General features: G+C 50.1%; 1 protein-coding gene across 2 annotated transcripts in view; it reads left to right on the forward strand.

Moving 5' to 3' along the window:
* Positions 1-15,000, forward strand: part of LOC121558701 (protein jagged-1b) — a 138,059-nt gene that overhangs the window by 41,438 nt on the left and 81,621 nt on the right. For both annotated transcript variants that reach the window (XM_045223604.1, XM_045223609.1), the window contains exons 5-9: positions 185-245; positions 9,578-9,708; positions 10,023-10,142; positions 13,625-13,738; positions 14,560-14,673. In XM_045223604.1, coding sequence (XP_045079539.1) covers positions 185-245; positions 9,578-9,708; positions 10,023-10,142; positions 13,625-13,738; positions 14,560-14,673 — 540 coding nt within the window. The remainder of the gene's footprint in view (positions 1-184; positions 246-9,577; positions 9,709-10,022; positions 10,143-13,624; positions 13,739-14,559; positions 14,674-15,000) is intronic.

The following is a 15,000-nucleotide window of genomic DNA, read 5'->3' on the forward strand; positions in this document are numbered from 1 at the left end:
TCTCTCTCTCTCTCTCTCTCTCTCTCTCTCTCTCTCTCTCTCTCTCTCTCTCTCTCTCTCTCTCTCTCTCTCTCTCTCTCCCTCTCTCTCTCTCTCTCTCTCTCTCTCTCTCTCTCTCTCTCTCCCTCTCTCCCTCTCTCCCTCTCTCCACCCCTCTCCTTCACCTCCCCTCCCTCCCCTCCAGCCATCTGCCGGCAGGGCTGCAGTACAGAACATGGACACTGTAAAGAGCCAGGTGGCTGCAAGTAAGTTTCCTGTCCTCCTCTTTTTTTCTCTAACTGGAATCTGCTTTTGATCCTTCATGTCCTCCATGTCTGCCATGATATTTGTTATGAGTGACGGTGGCTGTGACGGTCATGGAATTTTGGAATGACGGTAATTGGCCAGCCCAATTGACCACGATCTCTGTAATAACCGTTCGCGTAGCAAAATATTTTAATCAAATTGTAGGCTAACATTTTCTACTTTCCTCCGCTCCTTACTGCATGTGCTGCCATAGAAATAGAATGAATAGAACGGACGTCCCCATTCAAGTCAATGATTGCATAATGGGTGGACTGGCAGCCATTTTGAGAGTACCCATATGAGCAAAGCAGGAAGTGTACAAACCTGTGATTTATTGATTCAACTTAACTGACATTACAAAATCGAATTAGCGTAATAAAAAAAGCTAGCGATGTCTGTTTTTTTTTGCATTGGATGCGTCTCAATCCACCACATCGTCCGATGTAACACTACCGCATCTGGGTTGAAAGGTGACAGAGCTGCCAACTTCCTGTCTGTAGCGTCCGAACAGTTTGGGAAACACACTAATATAACCCCTCTGTGGAAAGGTGAGAATATCACAAACATGTACATGTCGGTTGTTGTGCTCTTGGACGTCCACAGGCCTCACGACCCGTCTGAAGGTCCCCCGGTACCAGATGAAAAGATTAATGGAAGTCTATATGGAGACTGTTTAGTGCCATAAATAACGGGTTAAATACATGTAAAACATTTGTTACAAATGTTTCCTGATCTTTCTTATATTGCTCAGATATAGGGCAGACACTTCAGAACAAACTTCCTTTTGATGATGTTTTGGGACTCTCTGTTCCATGTAGTTATTCAATGCATTTGTATGGGCTGATAGCAGTAAGGCCAAATACAATTTCTCTTCAGATAAGTAAAAAAAAAATATATATAAAAATGTTCTCCCCAATTTCGGGATATCCAATTACAATATTGTCTCATCACTGCAACTCCCCAACGGGAGAGGCGAAGGTCGAGTCATGCATCCTCCGAAACATGACCCGCCTGACCGCGCTTCTTAACGCCCGCCTGCTTAACCCGGCCGCACCGGAGGAAACACCGTTCAACTGACGACCGAAGTCAGCCTGCAGGCGCCCGGCCCGCCACAAGGAGTCGCTAGAGCGCGACGAGCCAAGTAGGGTCTGAGGGAGTGGAGCTGTGTTCCAGCTGGTTATAGGGTCTGAGGGAGTGGAGCTGTGTTCCAGCTGGCTATACGGTCTGAGGGAGTGGAGCTGTGTTCCAGCTGGCTATAGGGTCTGAGGGAGTGGAGCTGTGTTCCAGCTGGCTATAGGGTCTGAGGGAGTGGAGCTGTGTTCCAGCTGGCTATAGGGTCTGAGGGAGTGGAGCTGCCTGGCTATAGGGTCTGAGGGAGTGGAGCTGCCTGGCTATAGGGTCTGAGGGAGTGGAGCTGCCTGGCTATAGGGTCTGAGGGAGTGGAGCTGTGTTCCAGCTGGCTATAGGGTCTGAGGGAGTGGAGCTGTGTTCCAGCTGGCTATAGGGTCTGAGGGAGTGGAGCTGCCTGGCTATAGGGTCTGAGGGAGTGGAGCTGTGTTCCAGCTGGCTATAGGGTCTGAGGGAGTGGAGCTGTGTTCCAGCTGGCTATAGGGTCTGAGGGAGTGGAGCTGTGTTCCAGCTGGCTATAGGGTCTGAGGGAGTGGAGCTGCCTGGCAGCTGGCTATAGGGTCTGAGGGAGTGGAGCTGTGTTCCAGCTGGCTATAGGGTCTGAGGGAGTGGAGCTGTGTTCCAGCTGGCTATAGGGTCTGAGGGAGTGGAGCTGTGTTCCAGCTGGCTATAGGGTCTGAGGGAGTGGAGCTGCCTGGCAGCTGGCTATAGGGTCTGAGGGAGTGGAGCTGCCTGGTTATAGGGTATGAGGGAGTGGAGCTGTGTTCCAGCTGGCTATAGGGTCTGAGGGAGTGGAGCTGTGTTCCAGCTGGCTATAGGGTCTGAGGGAGTGGAGCTGTGTTCCAGCTGGCTATAGGGTCTGAGGGAGTGGAGCTGTGTTCCAGCTGGTTATAGGGTCTGAGGGAGTGGAGCTGCCTGGCTATAGGGTCTGAGGGAGTGGAGCTGTGTTCCAGCTGGCTATAGGGTCTGAGGGAGTGGAGCTGCCTGGCAGCTGGCTATAGGGTCTGAGGGAGTGGAGCTGTGTTCCAGCTGGCTATAGGGTCTGAGGGAGTGGAGCTGTGTTCCAGCTGGCTATAGGGTCTGATGGAGTGGAGCTGTGTTCCAGCTGGCTATAGGGTCTGAGGGAGTGGAGATGTGTTCTAGCTGGCTATAGGGTCTGAGGGAGTGGAGCTGCCTGGCAGCTGGCTATAGGGTCTGAGGGAGTGGAGCTGTGTTCCAGCTGGCTATAGGGTCTGAGGGAGTGGAGCTGTGTTCCAGCTGGCTATAGGGTCTGAGGGAGTGGAGCTGTGTTCCAGCTGGCTATAGGGTCTGAGGGAGTGGAGCTGCCTGGCAGCTGGCTATAGGGTCTGAGGGAGTGGAGCTGTGTTCCAGCTGGCTATAGGGTCTGAGGGAGTGGAGCTGTGTTCCAGCTGGCTATAGGGTCTGAGGGAGTGGAGCTGCCTGGCTATAGGGTCTGAGGGAGTGGAGCTGTGTTCCAGCTGGCTATAGGGTCTGAGGGAGTGGAGCTGCCTGGCAGCTGGCTATAGGGTCTGAGGGAGTGGAGCTGCCTGGCTATAGGGTCTGAGGGAGTGGAGCTGTGTTCCAGCTGGCTATAGGGTCTGAGGGAGTGGAGCTGTGTTCCAGCTGGCTATAGGGTCTGAGGGAGTGGAGCTGTGTTCCAGCTGGCTATAGGGTCTGATGGAGTGGAGCTGTGTTCCAGCTGGCTATAGGGTCTGAGGGAGTGGAGCTGTGTCCCAGCTGGCTATAGGGTCTGAGGGAGTGGAGCTGTGTTCTAGCTGGTTATAGGGTCTGAGGGAGTGGAGCTGTGTTCCAGCTGGCTATAGGGTCTGAGGGAGTGGAGCTGTGTTCCAGCTGGCTATAGGGTCTGAGGGAGTGGAGCTGTGTTCCAGCTGGCTATAGGGTCTGAGGGAGTGGAGCTGTGTTCCAGCTGGCTATAGGGTCTGAGGGAGTGGAGCTGTGTTCCAGCTGGCTATAGGGTCTGAGGGAGTGGAGCTGTGTTCCAGCTGGCTATAGGGTCTGAGGGAGTGGAGCTGTGTTCCAGCTGGCTATAGGGTCTGAGGGAGTGGAGCTGTGTTCCAGCTGGCTATAGGGTCTGAGGGAGTGGAGCTGTGTTCCAGCTGGCTATAGGGTCTGAGGGAGTGGAGCTGTGTTCCAGCTGGCTATAGGGTCTGATGGAGTGGAGCTGTGTTCCAGCTGGCTATAGGGTCTGAGGGAGTGGAGATGTGTTCTAGCTGGCTATAGGGTCTGAGGGAGTGGAGCTGCCTGGCAGCTGGCTATAGGGTCTGAGGGAGTGGAGCTGTGTTCCAGCTGGCTATAGGGTCTGAGGGAGTGGAGCTGTGTTCCAGCTGGCTATAGGGTCTGAGGGAGTGGAGCTGTGTTCCAGCTGGCTATAGGGTCTGAGGGAGTGGAGCTGCCTGGCAGCTGGCTATAGGGTCTGAGGGAGTGGAGCTGTGTTCCAGCTGGCTATAGGGTCTGAGGGAGTGGAGCTGTGTTCCAGCTGGCTATAGGGTCTGAGGGAGTGGAGCTGCCTGGCTATAGGGTCTGAGGGAGTGGAGCTGTGTTCCAGCTGGCTATAGGGTCTGAGGGAGTGGAGCTGCCTGGCAGCTGGCTATAGGGTCTGAGGGAGTGGAGCTGCCTGGCTATAGGGTCTGAGGGAGTGGAGCTGTGTTCCAGCTGGCTATAGGGTCTGAGGGAGTGGAGCTGTGTTCCAGCTGGCTATAGGGTCTGAGGGAGTGGAGCTGTGTTCCAGCTGGCTATAGGGTCTGATGGAGTGGAGCTGTGTTCCAGCTGGCTATAGGGTCTGATGGAGTGGAGCTGTGTTCCAGCTGGCTATAGGGTCTGAGGGAGTGGAGCTGTGTCCCAGCTGGCTATAGGGTCTGAGGGAGTGGAGCTGTGTTCTAGCTGGTTATAGGGTCTGAGGGAGTGGAGCTGTGTTCCAGCTGGCTATAGGGTCTGAGGGAGTGGAGCTGTGTTCCAGCTGGCTATAGGGTCTGAGGGAGTGGAGCTGTGTTCCAGCTGGCTATAGGGTCTGAGGGAGTGGAGCTGTGTTCCAGCTGGCTATAGGGTCTGAGGGAGTGGAGCTGTGTTCCAGCTGGCTATAGGGTCTGAGGGAGTGGAGCTGTGTTCCAGCTGGCTATAGGGTCTGAGGGAGTGGAGCTGTGTTCCAGCTGGCTATAGGGTCTGAGGGAGTGGAGCTGTGTTCCAGCTGGCTATAGGGTCTGAGGGAGTGGAGCTGTGTTCCAGCTGGCTATAGGGTCTGAGGGAGTGGAGCTGTGTTCCAGCTGGCTATAGGGTCTGAGGGAGTGGAGCTGTGTTCCAGCTGGCTATAGGGTCTGAGGGAGTGGAGCTGTGTTCCAGCTGGCTATAGGGTCTGAGGGAGTGGAGCTGTGTTCCAGCTGGCTATAGGGTCTGAGGGAGTGGAGCTGTGTTCCAGCTGGCTATAGGGTCTGAGGGAGTGGAGCTGCCTGGCAGCTGGCTATAGGGTCTGAGGGAGTGGAGCTGCCTGGCTATAGGGTCTGAGGGAGTGGAGCTGCCTGGCTATAGGGTCTGAGGGAGTGGAGCTGCCTGGCTATAGGGTCTGAGGGAGTGGAGCTGCCTGGCTATAGGATCTGAGGGAGTGGAGCTGTGTTCCAGCTGGCTATAGGGTCTGAGGGAGTGGAGCTGTGTTCCAGCTGGCTATAGGGTCTGAGGGAGTGGAGCTGTGTTCCAGCTGGCTATAGGGTCTGAGGGAGTGGAGCTGTGTCCCAGCTGGCTATAGGGTCTGAGGGAGTGGAGCTGTGTCCCAGCTGGCTATAGGGTCTGAGGGAGTGGAGCTGTGTTCCAGCTGGTTATAGGGTCTGAGGGAGTGGAGCTGTGTTCCAGCTGGCTATAGGGTCTGAGGGAGTGGAGCTGTGTTCCAGCTGGTTATAGGGTCTGAGGGAGTGGAGCTGTGTTCCAGCTGGCCTGTGGTGCTAGTAAGGGCTCAGGGAGGGATGGGGTCTGAACCCAACCCTAGTCCTCTGTCTGTCTGTGGTTGTGTCTGCGTGGTCCCCCTCTGGCCAAGGGATTGGGTCTGTGTGCTCGGCTGTTCCTAACAGACTATTAGAACCAGTGACTAACAGACTATTAGAACCGATGACTAACAGACTATTAGAACCAGTGACTAACAGACTATTAGAACCAGTGACTAACAGACTATTAGAACCAGTGCTTCATACCAGACTTCCACTGGAACTCCCAGCCATTCTGCAATTAGCCTGATTTGTGGAATGAGGCATGGCTTGGAGCTGTGCTGTTTTTATATGACGTTGTCCCTCTCGGGACGGACGGACGGACAGACGGACAGCCAGCCATGTTGATACTTGAATTGTTTGCATGTTCTGTAATAGAGCAGTCTATCAGTCAAGATATTATTTAGTGTTAGATCTGTGTTAAAGTGCAGTGTTTGTGTAGATAATGGTTTCCTAATGTGCTGTTCATGATACACCCTGAGGGAGAGATGGGGAAGAGAGAGGCGTTGTTTACAAAGCCCAATTAACCATTAGAGTTAAGAATATATCATGTTTTTGAGCGATATTCCAAATGCCTGTATCGAAAGAATCAATGTTTTTGTTATTTTTTGTTTTGTTTTTATGAGCGTTTATGTCCACTTGTCTTAACGCGTTATATTTTTGTTCTGGTCTCGTTCGCTCCTTCTGTGCTGTGTGCGCCAGAGATCTGTATACAATGAAGAGACGCTCATGTCTCCGCCCTGACTATGGGAGTCGTGTCCCAAAGGCGGGGAAGGGCAGGTGACAAGCTTAGATCCAAAATAAGCCCATAGAAACACATTGGCGAAACCTCTTGATTCACCTCTTCCTCTATGGTTAACACGCACACACCCTGCATCTCTGACCAACGGTTTCAAATCGCTATTTGCATTTGAGGGTTTGGTCCAACAGAATCGGTCACATGGACACCGAAAAATATTGAGACATTTATTTTACTGTAATAGAGAAGTTAACTTTTCTAACGATACCCGTTTTGTGTCTCAACTCCTCAAGTTGCGCGCAGAGCAGACCCTACTAAAACATTAGGCATTGCGGCACCACGTACCGCTAGCAGCATTTTAGCCACCGACTGTTACACTAGCCGTCTAGTCTGTGTTTTATACATTTGCAATAAGCATAAAACACAATTATATATAAGGAATTAGCAACTCGTTCTCATTCTGAGAAATAAGGTAGGCCACTTGATTTCAACATCTGAACAAAGTGGACAGGCTAACACGCTGTAGGCTAGCACGCTGTTCAAACCGTTGGAGACGGACAGGAGAGTGTGTTCATAACAATTCAGCTGTTCTACCTTGTTAGCTAGCGAATAGATCCAAGTTGGCTAAACTTGAAATGTAAAGATTAGCTGGCTAATCACTAGCACGTGGCCTTGAGAGATTGTTGATGAGGCCTGTGTTAAATGTCTATAGGCTAATGCCTGCAAGAAAGAAGTTCGTCATTATTAGTGAATGTGTTTATGGATGGTTCTAGTTACATTTGTAACAAAAAAGGCATTTTCATAGACAGACATTGAAAGCCAGACCAGTGATTATTGCAAAAAAAAAAGCAGGTTAAACTATTTTGATAACATATAATGACATTATTACTGGGTCTTATGGTTGTGGAAGGCTTATAGTCAACCTCGCTATAACTTCACAAGCCCTGAACTCATTAGATTATTGCTGACTGTTTGAAATGCAGTGTCTAATAGTACAACAATGCTTATTTAGAGAAAACAGACATACATTTGAACAAATAGACCCGGTCCTGGCTGCCAGGGTAGACCCGGTCCTGGCTGCCAGGGTAGACCCGGTCCTGGCTGCCAGGGTAGACCCGGTCCTGGCTGCCAGGGTAGACCCGGTCCTGGCTGCCAGGGTAGACCCGGTCCTGGCTGCCAGGGTAGACCCGGTCCTGGCTGCCAGGGTAGACCCGGTCCTGGCTGCCAGGGTAGACCCGGTCCTGGCTGCCAGGGTAGACCCGGTCCTGCCAAACCATGTTGTTATGTGTTGTAACAGAGAGACGGTCTCGCCACATCATGCTAATGTTAGCCTTGCTAACAGTCCCTCACATAATTGTATTTAAAATATATATATATATATTTAACCTTTATTTAACTAGGCAAGTCAGTTAAGAACAAATTCTTATTTACAATGACGGCCTACACCGGCCAAACACGGACGACGCTGGGCCAATTGTGCGCCGCCCTATGGGACTCCCAATCACGGCCGGTTGTGATACAGCCTGGAATCGAACCAGGGGGTCTGTAGTGACGCCTCAAGCACTGAGATGCAGCGCCTCAGACCGCTGCGCCACTCGGGAGGCCTAACTGACTGTTTTTTGTTTTTGTGTTGGTTAACTTGACTTCACGCTGAATACTTATTTCTTTCTGTGTGTGTGTGTGGTTCCCAGGCATTGTTGAAAGGCTGTTGTGTAAATATGCCTTAACGGTCTTAAGTGGTCTGTATTGTAAGACGTTGTGGTTGAGACGAGAATTCTCTCTGACTCTTCGGTTAGTTTTACCAGAGATGGTGGCTTTGGTTTAACAACACTGTTATGGAGTCTAGTTTCTCAGCGGGGATGTGTAAACAGTTTGTCAAAGTTTTGTATGACTCTTTGCTTTGGGGTTTTATTTGTCTTGCATTTCCCATGAAATATGTGTTTGCAACTCCACAGTGAAGTTGGGTGTGTGTGTGCTCTCGGGTGCATGACTGAGCGTGATTCTCTGTGTACGTTAGACAGGGACAAACTGTTATCTCTGTGTGGTTAGTAGGACAGTCTGGGAGATGTTATCTCTGTGTGTGTGTGTGTGTGGGATAGATGGCTAACTGTAGTGTGTGTTTGTCAGGTATCTTGCTCTGTGTGTGTGGGGGGGATAGATGGCTAACTGTAGTGTGTGTTTGTCAGGTATCTTGCTCTGTGTGTGTGGGGGATAGATGGCTAACTGTAGTGTGTGTTTGTCAGGTATCTTGCTCTGTGTGTGTGGGGGGGGGATAGATGGCTAACTGTAGTGTATGTTTGTCAGGTATCTTGCTCTGTGTGTGGGATAGATGGCTAACTGTAGTGTGTGTTTGTCAGGTATCTTGCTCTGTGTGTGTGGGGGGGATAGATGGCTAACTGTAGTGTGTGTTTGTCAGGTATCTTGCTCTCTGTGTGTGTGTGTGGGATAGATGGCTAACTGTAGTGTGTGTTTGTCAGGTATCTTGCTCTCTGTGTGTGTGGGGGGGATAGATGGCTAACTGTAGTGTGTGTTTGTCAGGTATCTTGCTCTGTGTGTGTGGGGGATAGATGGCTAACTGTAGTGTGTTTGTCAGGTATCTTGCTCTGTGTGTGGGATAGATGGCTAACTGTAGTGTGTGTTTGTCAGGTATCTTGCTCTGTGTGTGGGATAGATGGCTAACTGTAGTGTGTGTTTGTCAGGTATCTTGCTCTGTGTGTGTGTGTGTGGGGGATAGATGGCTAACTGTAGTGTGTGTTTGTCAGGTATCTTACTCTGTGTGTGGGATAGATGGCTAACTGTAGTGTGTGTTTGTCAGGTATCTTGCTCTCTGTGTGTGTGTGTGGGGGATAGATGGCTAACTGTAGTGTGTGTTTGTCAGGTATCTTGCTCTGTGTGTGTGGGGGATAGATGGCTAACTGTAGTGTGTGTTTGTCAGGTATCTTGCTCTGTGTGTGTGGGGGATAGATGGCTAACTGTAGTGTGTGTTTGTCAGGTATCTTGCTCTGTGTGTGGGATAGATGGCTAACTGTAGTGTGTGTTTGTCAGGTATCTTGCTCTCTGTGTGTGTGTGTGTGGGGGATAGATGGCTAACTGTAGTGTATGTTTGTCAGGTATCTTGCTCTGTGTGTGGGATAGATGGCTAACTGTAGTGTGTGTTTGTCAGGTATCTTGCTCTCTGTGTGTGTGTGTGGGGGATAGATGGCTAACTGTAGTGTATGTTTGTCAGGTATCTTGCTCTGTGTGTGTGTGTGGGATAGATGGCTAACTGTAGTGTGTGTTTGTCAGGTATCTTGCTCTCTGTGTGTGTGGGGGGGATAGATGGCTAACTGTAGTGTGTGTTTGTCAGGTATCTTGCTCTCTCTGTGTGTGGGGGGGGGATAGATGGCTAACTGTAGTGTGTGTTTGTCAGGTATCTTACTCTGTGTGTGTCCTCCAGGTGTCTGTATGGCTGGCAGGGGCAGTACTGTGATCAGTGTATTCCTCACCCTGGCTGTGTCCATGGGACCTGTGTTGAACCATGGCAGTGTCTGTGCGATACCAACTGGGGAGGACATCTCTGTGACAAAGGTAGGCGCTAATACTGTCCTTCGGTCTATCCTAACCCCGCTCAAATGTCTGTAGTCCTGTCCTTCCTCCCACTGCTTAGAGACCACGGGGAACAGGTGAAGGCCATGAAGTGGACGCCTTGTTTCCTAACATGTCTAATCAGTGATTACTTCAAGCGAGGGAGGAAGGAAGGAAGGAAGGAAGGATACACTTTTTAAGTCATTTGAATTATTCTCTTTCTCAGACATAAAAGTCATTATACAACTACCCTCAGAAATGTCTCAGTCACTCGTAGTAGCCGGTGTTCCTGCCATCTCTGAATCTCTTTCTCTCAGATCTGAACTTCTGTGGGACCAAACAGCCCTGTCTGAATGGAGGAACCTGCAGCAACACAGGACCTGACAAATACCAGTGCTCCTGTGCTGAGGGCTACTCTGGGGTCAGCTGTGAGAGGGGTAGGTAGTGACTGTGGAGGGGTGGGTAGTTACTGTGGAGGGGTGGGTAGTTACTGTGGAGGGGTGGGTAGTTACTGTGGAGGGGTGGGTAGTTGGTGAGAGAGGGGTGGGTAGTTGGTGAGAGAGGGATGGGTAGTTACTGTGGAGGGGTGGGTAGTTACTGTGGAGGGGTGGGTAGTTACTGTGGAGGGGTGGGTAGTTGGTGAGAGAGGGCTACAGTTGAAGTCGGAAGTTTACATACACCTTAGCCAAATACATTTAAACTCAGTTTTTCACAATTCCTGACATTTAATCCTAGTAAAAATTCCCTGTCTTAGGTCAGTTAGGATCACCACTTTATTTTAAGAATGTGAAATGTCAGAATAATAGTAGAGAGAATGATTTATTTCAGATTTTATTTCTTTCATCACATTCCCAGTGGGTCAGAAGTTTACATACACTCAATTAGTATTTGGTAGCATTGCCTTTAAATTGTTTAACTTGGGTCAAACGTTTCGGGTTCCCTTCCACAAGCTTCCCACAATAAGTTGGGTGAATTTTGGCCCATTCCTCCTGACAGAGCTGGTGTAACTGAGTCAGGTTTGTAGGCCTCCTTGCTCGCACATGCTTTTTCAGTTCTGCCCACAAATGTTCTATAGGATTGAGGTCAGGGCTTTGTGATGGCCACTCCAATACCTTGACTTTGTTGTCCTTAAGCCATTTTGCCACAACTTTGGAAGTATGCTTGGGGTCATTGTCCATTTGGAAGACCCATTTGCGACCAAGCTTTAACTTCCTGACTGATGTCTTGAGATGTTGCTTCAATATATCCACATAATTGTCCTTCCTCATGATGCCATCTATTTTGTGAAGTGCACCAGTCCCTCCTGCAGCAAAGCACCCCCACAGCATGATGCTGCCACCCCCGTGCTTCAAGGTTGGGATGGTGTTCTTCGGCTTGCAAGCAACACCCTTTTCCTCCAAACATAACGATGGTCATTATGGCCAAACAGTTCTATTTTTGTTTCATCAGACCAGAGGACATTTCTCCAAAAAGTACGATCTTTGTCCCCATGTGCAGTTGCAAACCATAGTCTGGCTTTTTTATGGCGGATTTGGAGCAGTGGCTTCTTCCTTGCTGAGCGGCCTTTCAGGTTGTGTCGATATAGGACTCGTTTTACTGTGGATATAGATACTTTTGTACCTGTTTCCTCCAGCATCTTCACAAGGTCCTTTGCTGTTGTTCTGGGATTGATTTGCACTTTTCACACCAAAGTACGTTCATCTCTAGGAGACAGAACATGTCTCCTTCCTGAGCGGTATGCCGGCTGCGTGGTCCCATGGTGTTTATGAACATGAACGTGGTACCTTCAGGCGTTTGGAAATTGCTCCCAAGGATGAACCAGATTTGTGGAGGTCAAAAAATTTTTTTTATGAGGTCTTGGCTGATTTCTTTTGATTTTCCCATGATGTCAAGCAAAGAGGCACTGAGTTTGAAGGCAGGCCTTGAAATACATCCACAGGTACACCTCCAATTGACTCAAATGATGTCAATTAGCCTATCAGAAGCTTCTAAAGCCATGACATCTTTTTCTGGAATTTTCCAAGCTGTTTAAAGGCACAGTCAACTTAGTGTATGTAAACTTCTGACCCACTGGAATTGTGATACAGTGAAATAATCTGTCTGTAAACAATTGTTGGAACACTTACTTGTGTCATGCAGAAAGTAGATGTCCTAACCGACTTGCCAAAACTATATAGAAATTTGTGGAGTGGTTGAAAAACGAGTTTTAATTACTCCAACCTAAGTGTATGTAAACTTCCGACTTCAACTGTACGTAGTTACTGTGAAAGGGGTAGGTACCCTCAGGCCCCCTCTTTCACCCTCACCCCGCCCTCCACCCTCATCCATGGGGAGAGTACCCCCCCCATACCCCACCGTACAAACCCCCTCTCATTACCCCAACTCCATCCCTCACTCCCTTCAGACCACACGGTTGGGAAATCATCTTCCATGCTAAGTTGACCCATCCAATGCACCGTGACCAGGCCTCTTGCCTCTGTCTATTTCTCTCTCTCTAACTCCCTCTCTCGCTCTCCTCTCTTCGTCCCAACCAATGCACCGTGACCAGGCCTCTCCCTCCCTCCCTCCCTCCCTCATTCTTGTCCTGAGGGGCGGCAGAAGATGAGAGGATGACGGGAGGGAGGGAGAGGGGGAGGGGGGTGGATGTAGAGGGAGGGGAGGGGAGGGGTAGAGGGTAGGATTGATAGATGAGGTGCTGATTGGAGGATAAGGATGAATACATAATGATTGACTGAGAGATTGGGGACCTTTTTTAAAGGCTGTATATAAAACAAGAGGTCATGGAGAAGGAAACCTTTCACCAGGCACCATAGTATTATATCTATTAACATTTCATCCCCAAAACATTAACAATATTCAATTTTAAACCAACATTTTACAAACTACTTTTGAACGTTTTGGTGTTCTGAAACAATGGACTTTGACGTCACTTGAGGAACCAGTCAATCAACTGCAGCATATGCCTATAGCAGAGGCTATATAAAACCCAGGAAAAGGATGAAAGTGATTGCCCATTCCAGAATTAAGATGACCTGCCTTGTCGTTCATATAGGTATCTGATTCTAGAAATAAAAATACATCTCTATTTTGAGTATCCACATATATGATCAATGGCTTGGGCTTCACAGTCAGGAGCTGAATGGGCGGCCATAACCTCACCGACTGTGTCAGGGGGTGTAGGATAGGGGGTGGGGGGATTCAGGGGGTGTAGGATAGGGGGTGGGGGATTCAGGGGGTGTAGGATGGGGGTGGGGGGATTCAGGGGTGTAGGATAGGGGGTGGGGGATTCAGGGGGTGTAGGATAGGGGGTGGGGGGATTCAGGGGGTGGGGGATTCAGGGGGTGTAGGGATAGGGGGTGGGGGATTCAGGGGGTGGGGGGGGTTTCAGGGGGTGTAGGATAGGGGTGGGGGGATTCAGGGGTGTAGGATAGGGGTGGGGGGATTCAGGGGGTGGGGGGATTCAGGGGTGTAGGATAGGGGTGGGGGATTCAGGGGGTGTAGGATAGGGGGTGGGGGGATTCAGGGGGTGTAGGATAGGGGTGGGGGATTCAGGGGGGTGTAGGATAGGGGGATTCAGTGGGTGGGGGGATTCAGAGGGGGTGTAGGATAGGGGTGGGGGGATTCAAGGGGGGTAGGATAGGGGGGTGGGGGATTCAGGGGGTGGGGGGATTCAGGGGGGTGTAGGATAGGGGTGGGGGGATTCAGGGGGTGTAGGATAGGGGTGGGGGATTCAGGGGGTGTAGGATAGGGGGGGGGGGATTCAGGGGGTGTAGGATAGGGGGTGGGGGGATTCAGGGGGTGTAGGATAGGGGTGTGTGTGTGTGGGTGGCTCTGGATAAGAGCATCTAAATGACTAAAATGTAAATGTAAATGAGACCGATTGATGTGTATCAACCTCTGTGTGTCTCTCCCCTAACAGCAGAGCATGCATGTCTGTCCAACCCCTGTTCTAACGGAGGGAGCTGCGTTGAGACCAGTCTGGGTTATGAGTGCGTCTGTGCCCCTGGCTGGAGCGGACCCTTCTGTAGCATCAGTAAGAACACAAACGCACACTAGGACACACCATAACACACACACACACCGCAACACACACACACACCGCAACACACACACACACCGCAACACACACACACCATAACACACACACACACCATAACACACACACACACCATAACACACACACACCGCATAACACACACACACCGCATAACACACACACACCGCATAACACACACACACCGCATAACACACACACACCGCATAACACACACACCGCATAACACACACACCACACCGCAACACACACACCACACCGCAACACACACACCATAACACACACACACCGCATAACACACACACACCGCATAACACACACACACCGCATAACACACACACACCGCATAACACACACACACCGCATAACACACACACACCGCAACACACACACCACACCGCAACACACACACCATAACACACACACACCATAACACACACACACACTATAACAAACACACACACCGCATAACACACACACACCGCAACACACACACACCGCAACACACACACCATAACACACACACACCATAACACACACACACACTATAACAAACACACACACCGCATAACACACACACACCGCAACACACACACCATAACACACACACACTATAACAAACACACACCATAACACACACACACCGCAACACACACACCATAACACACACACACTATAACAAACACACACCATAACACACACACACACTATAACAAACACACACACACACACCATAACACACAGAGAGACACACACACACACACACACACACATTCATTTCCCTCTCCTGTCCCTGCTAGACGTTGATGAGTGCTCTCCTAACCCCTGTAACCATGGCGGGACCTGTCAGGATCTGGTGAATGGTTATAAGTGTCACTGTCCACCTCAGTGGACCGGCAAGACCTGCCTCATCGGTAAGACAACACTGCTCTTCTCTCTTTCTCTCATTTCTCACCGATACAATGCTTTTTTCCAAGTTATTTTTTGTAAACAGATAGATATGCAGTAGGGAAAGATGGAGGTTGTGTCAAAGGGCAGAAGGCCGGATTACAAACTGTGTGCTGGAGGCTGCAGCATTACATTTTACATTTTACATTTTAGTCATTTAGCAGACGCTCTTAACCAGAGCGACTTACAGTTAGTGAGTGCATACATTATTTTTTTCATACCGGCCCCCCATGGGAATCGAACCCACAACCCTGGCATTGCAAACGGCATCCCTGCCGGCCAAACCCTCCCCT

The sequence above is a fragment of the Coregonus clupeaformis genome, chromosome 1 (genome assembly GCF_020615455.1).
Source record: "Coregonus clupeaformis isolate EN_2021a chromosome 1, ASM2061545v1, whole genome shotgun sequence".
NCBI lineage: Eukaryota > Metazoa > Chordata > Actinopteri > Salmoniformes > Salmonidae > Coregonus > Coregonus clupeaformis.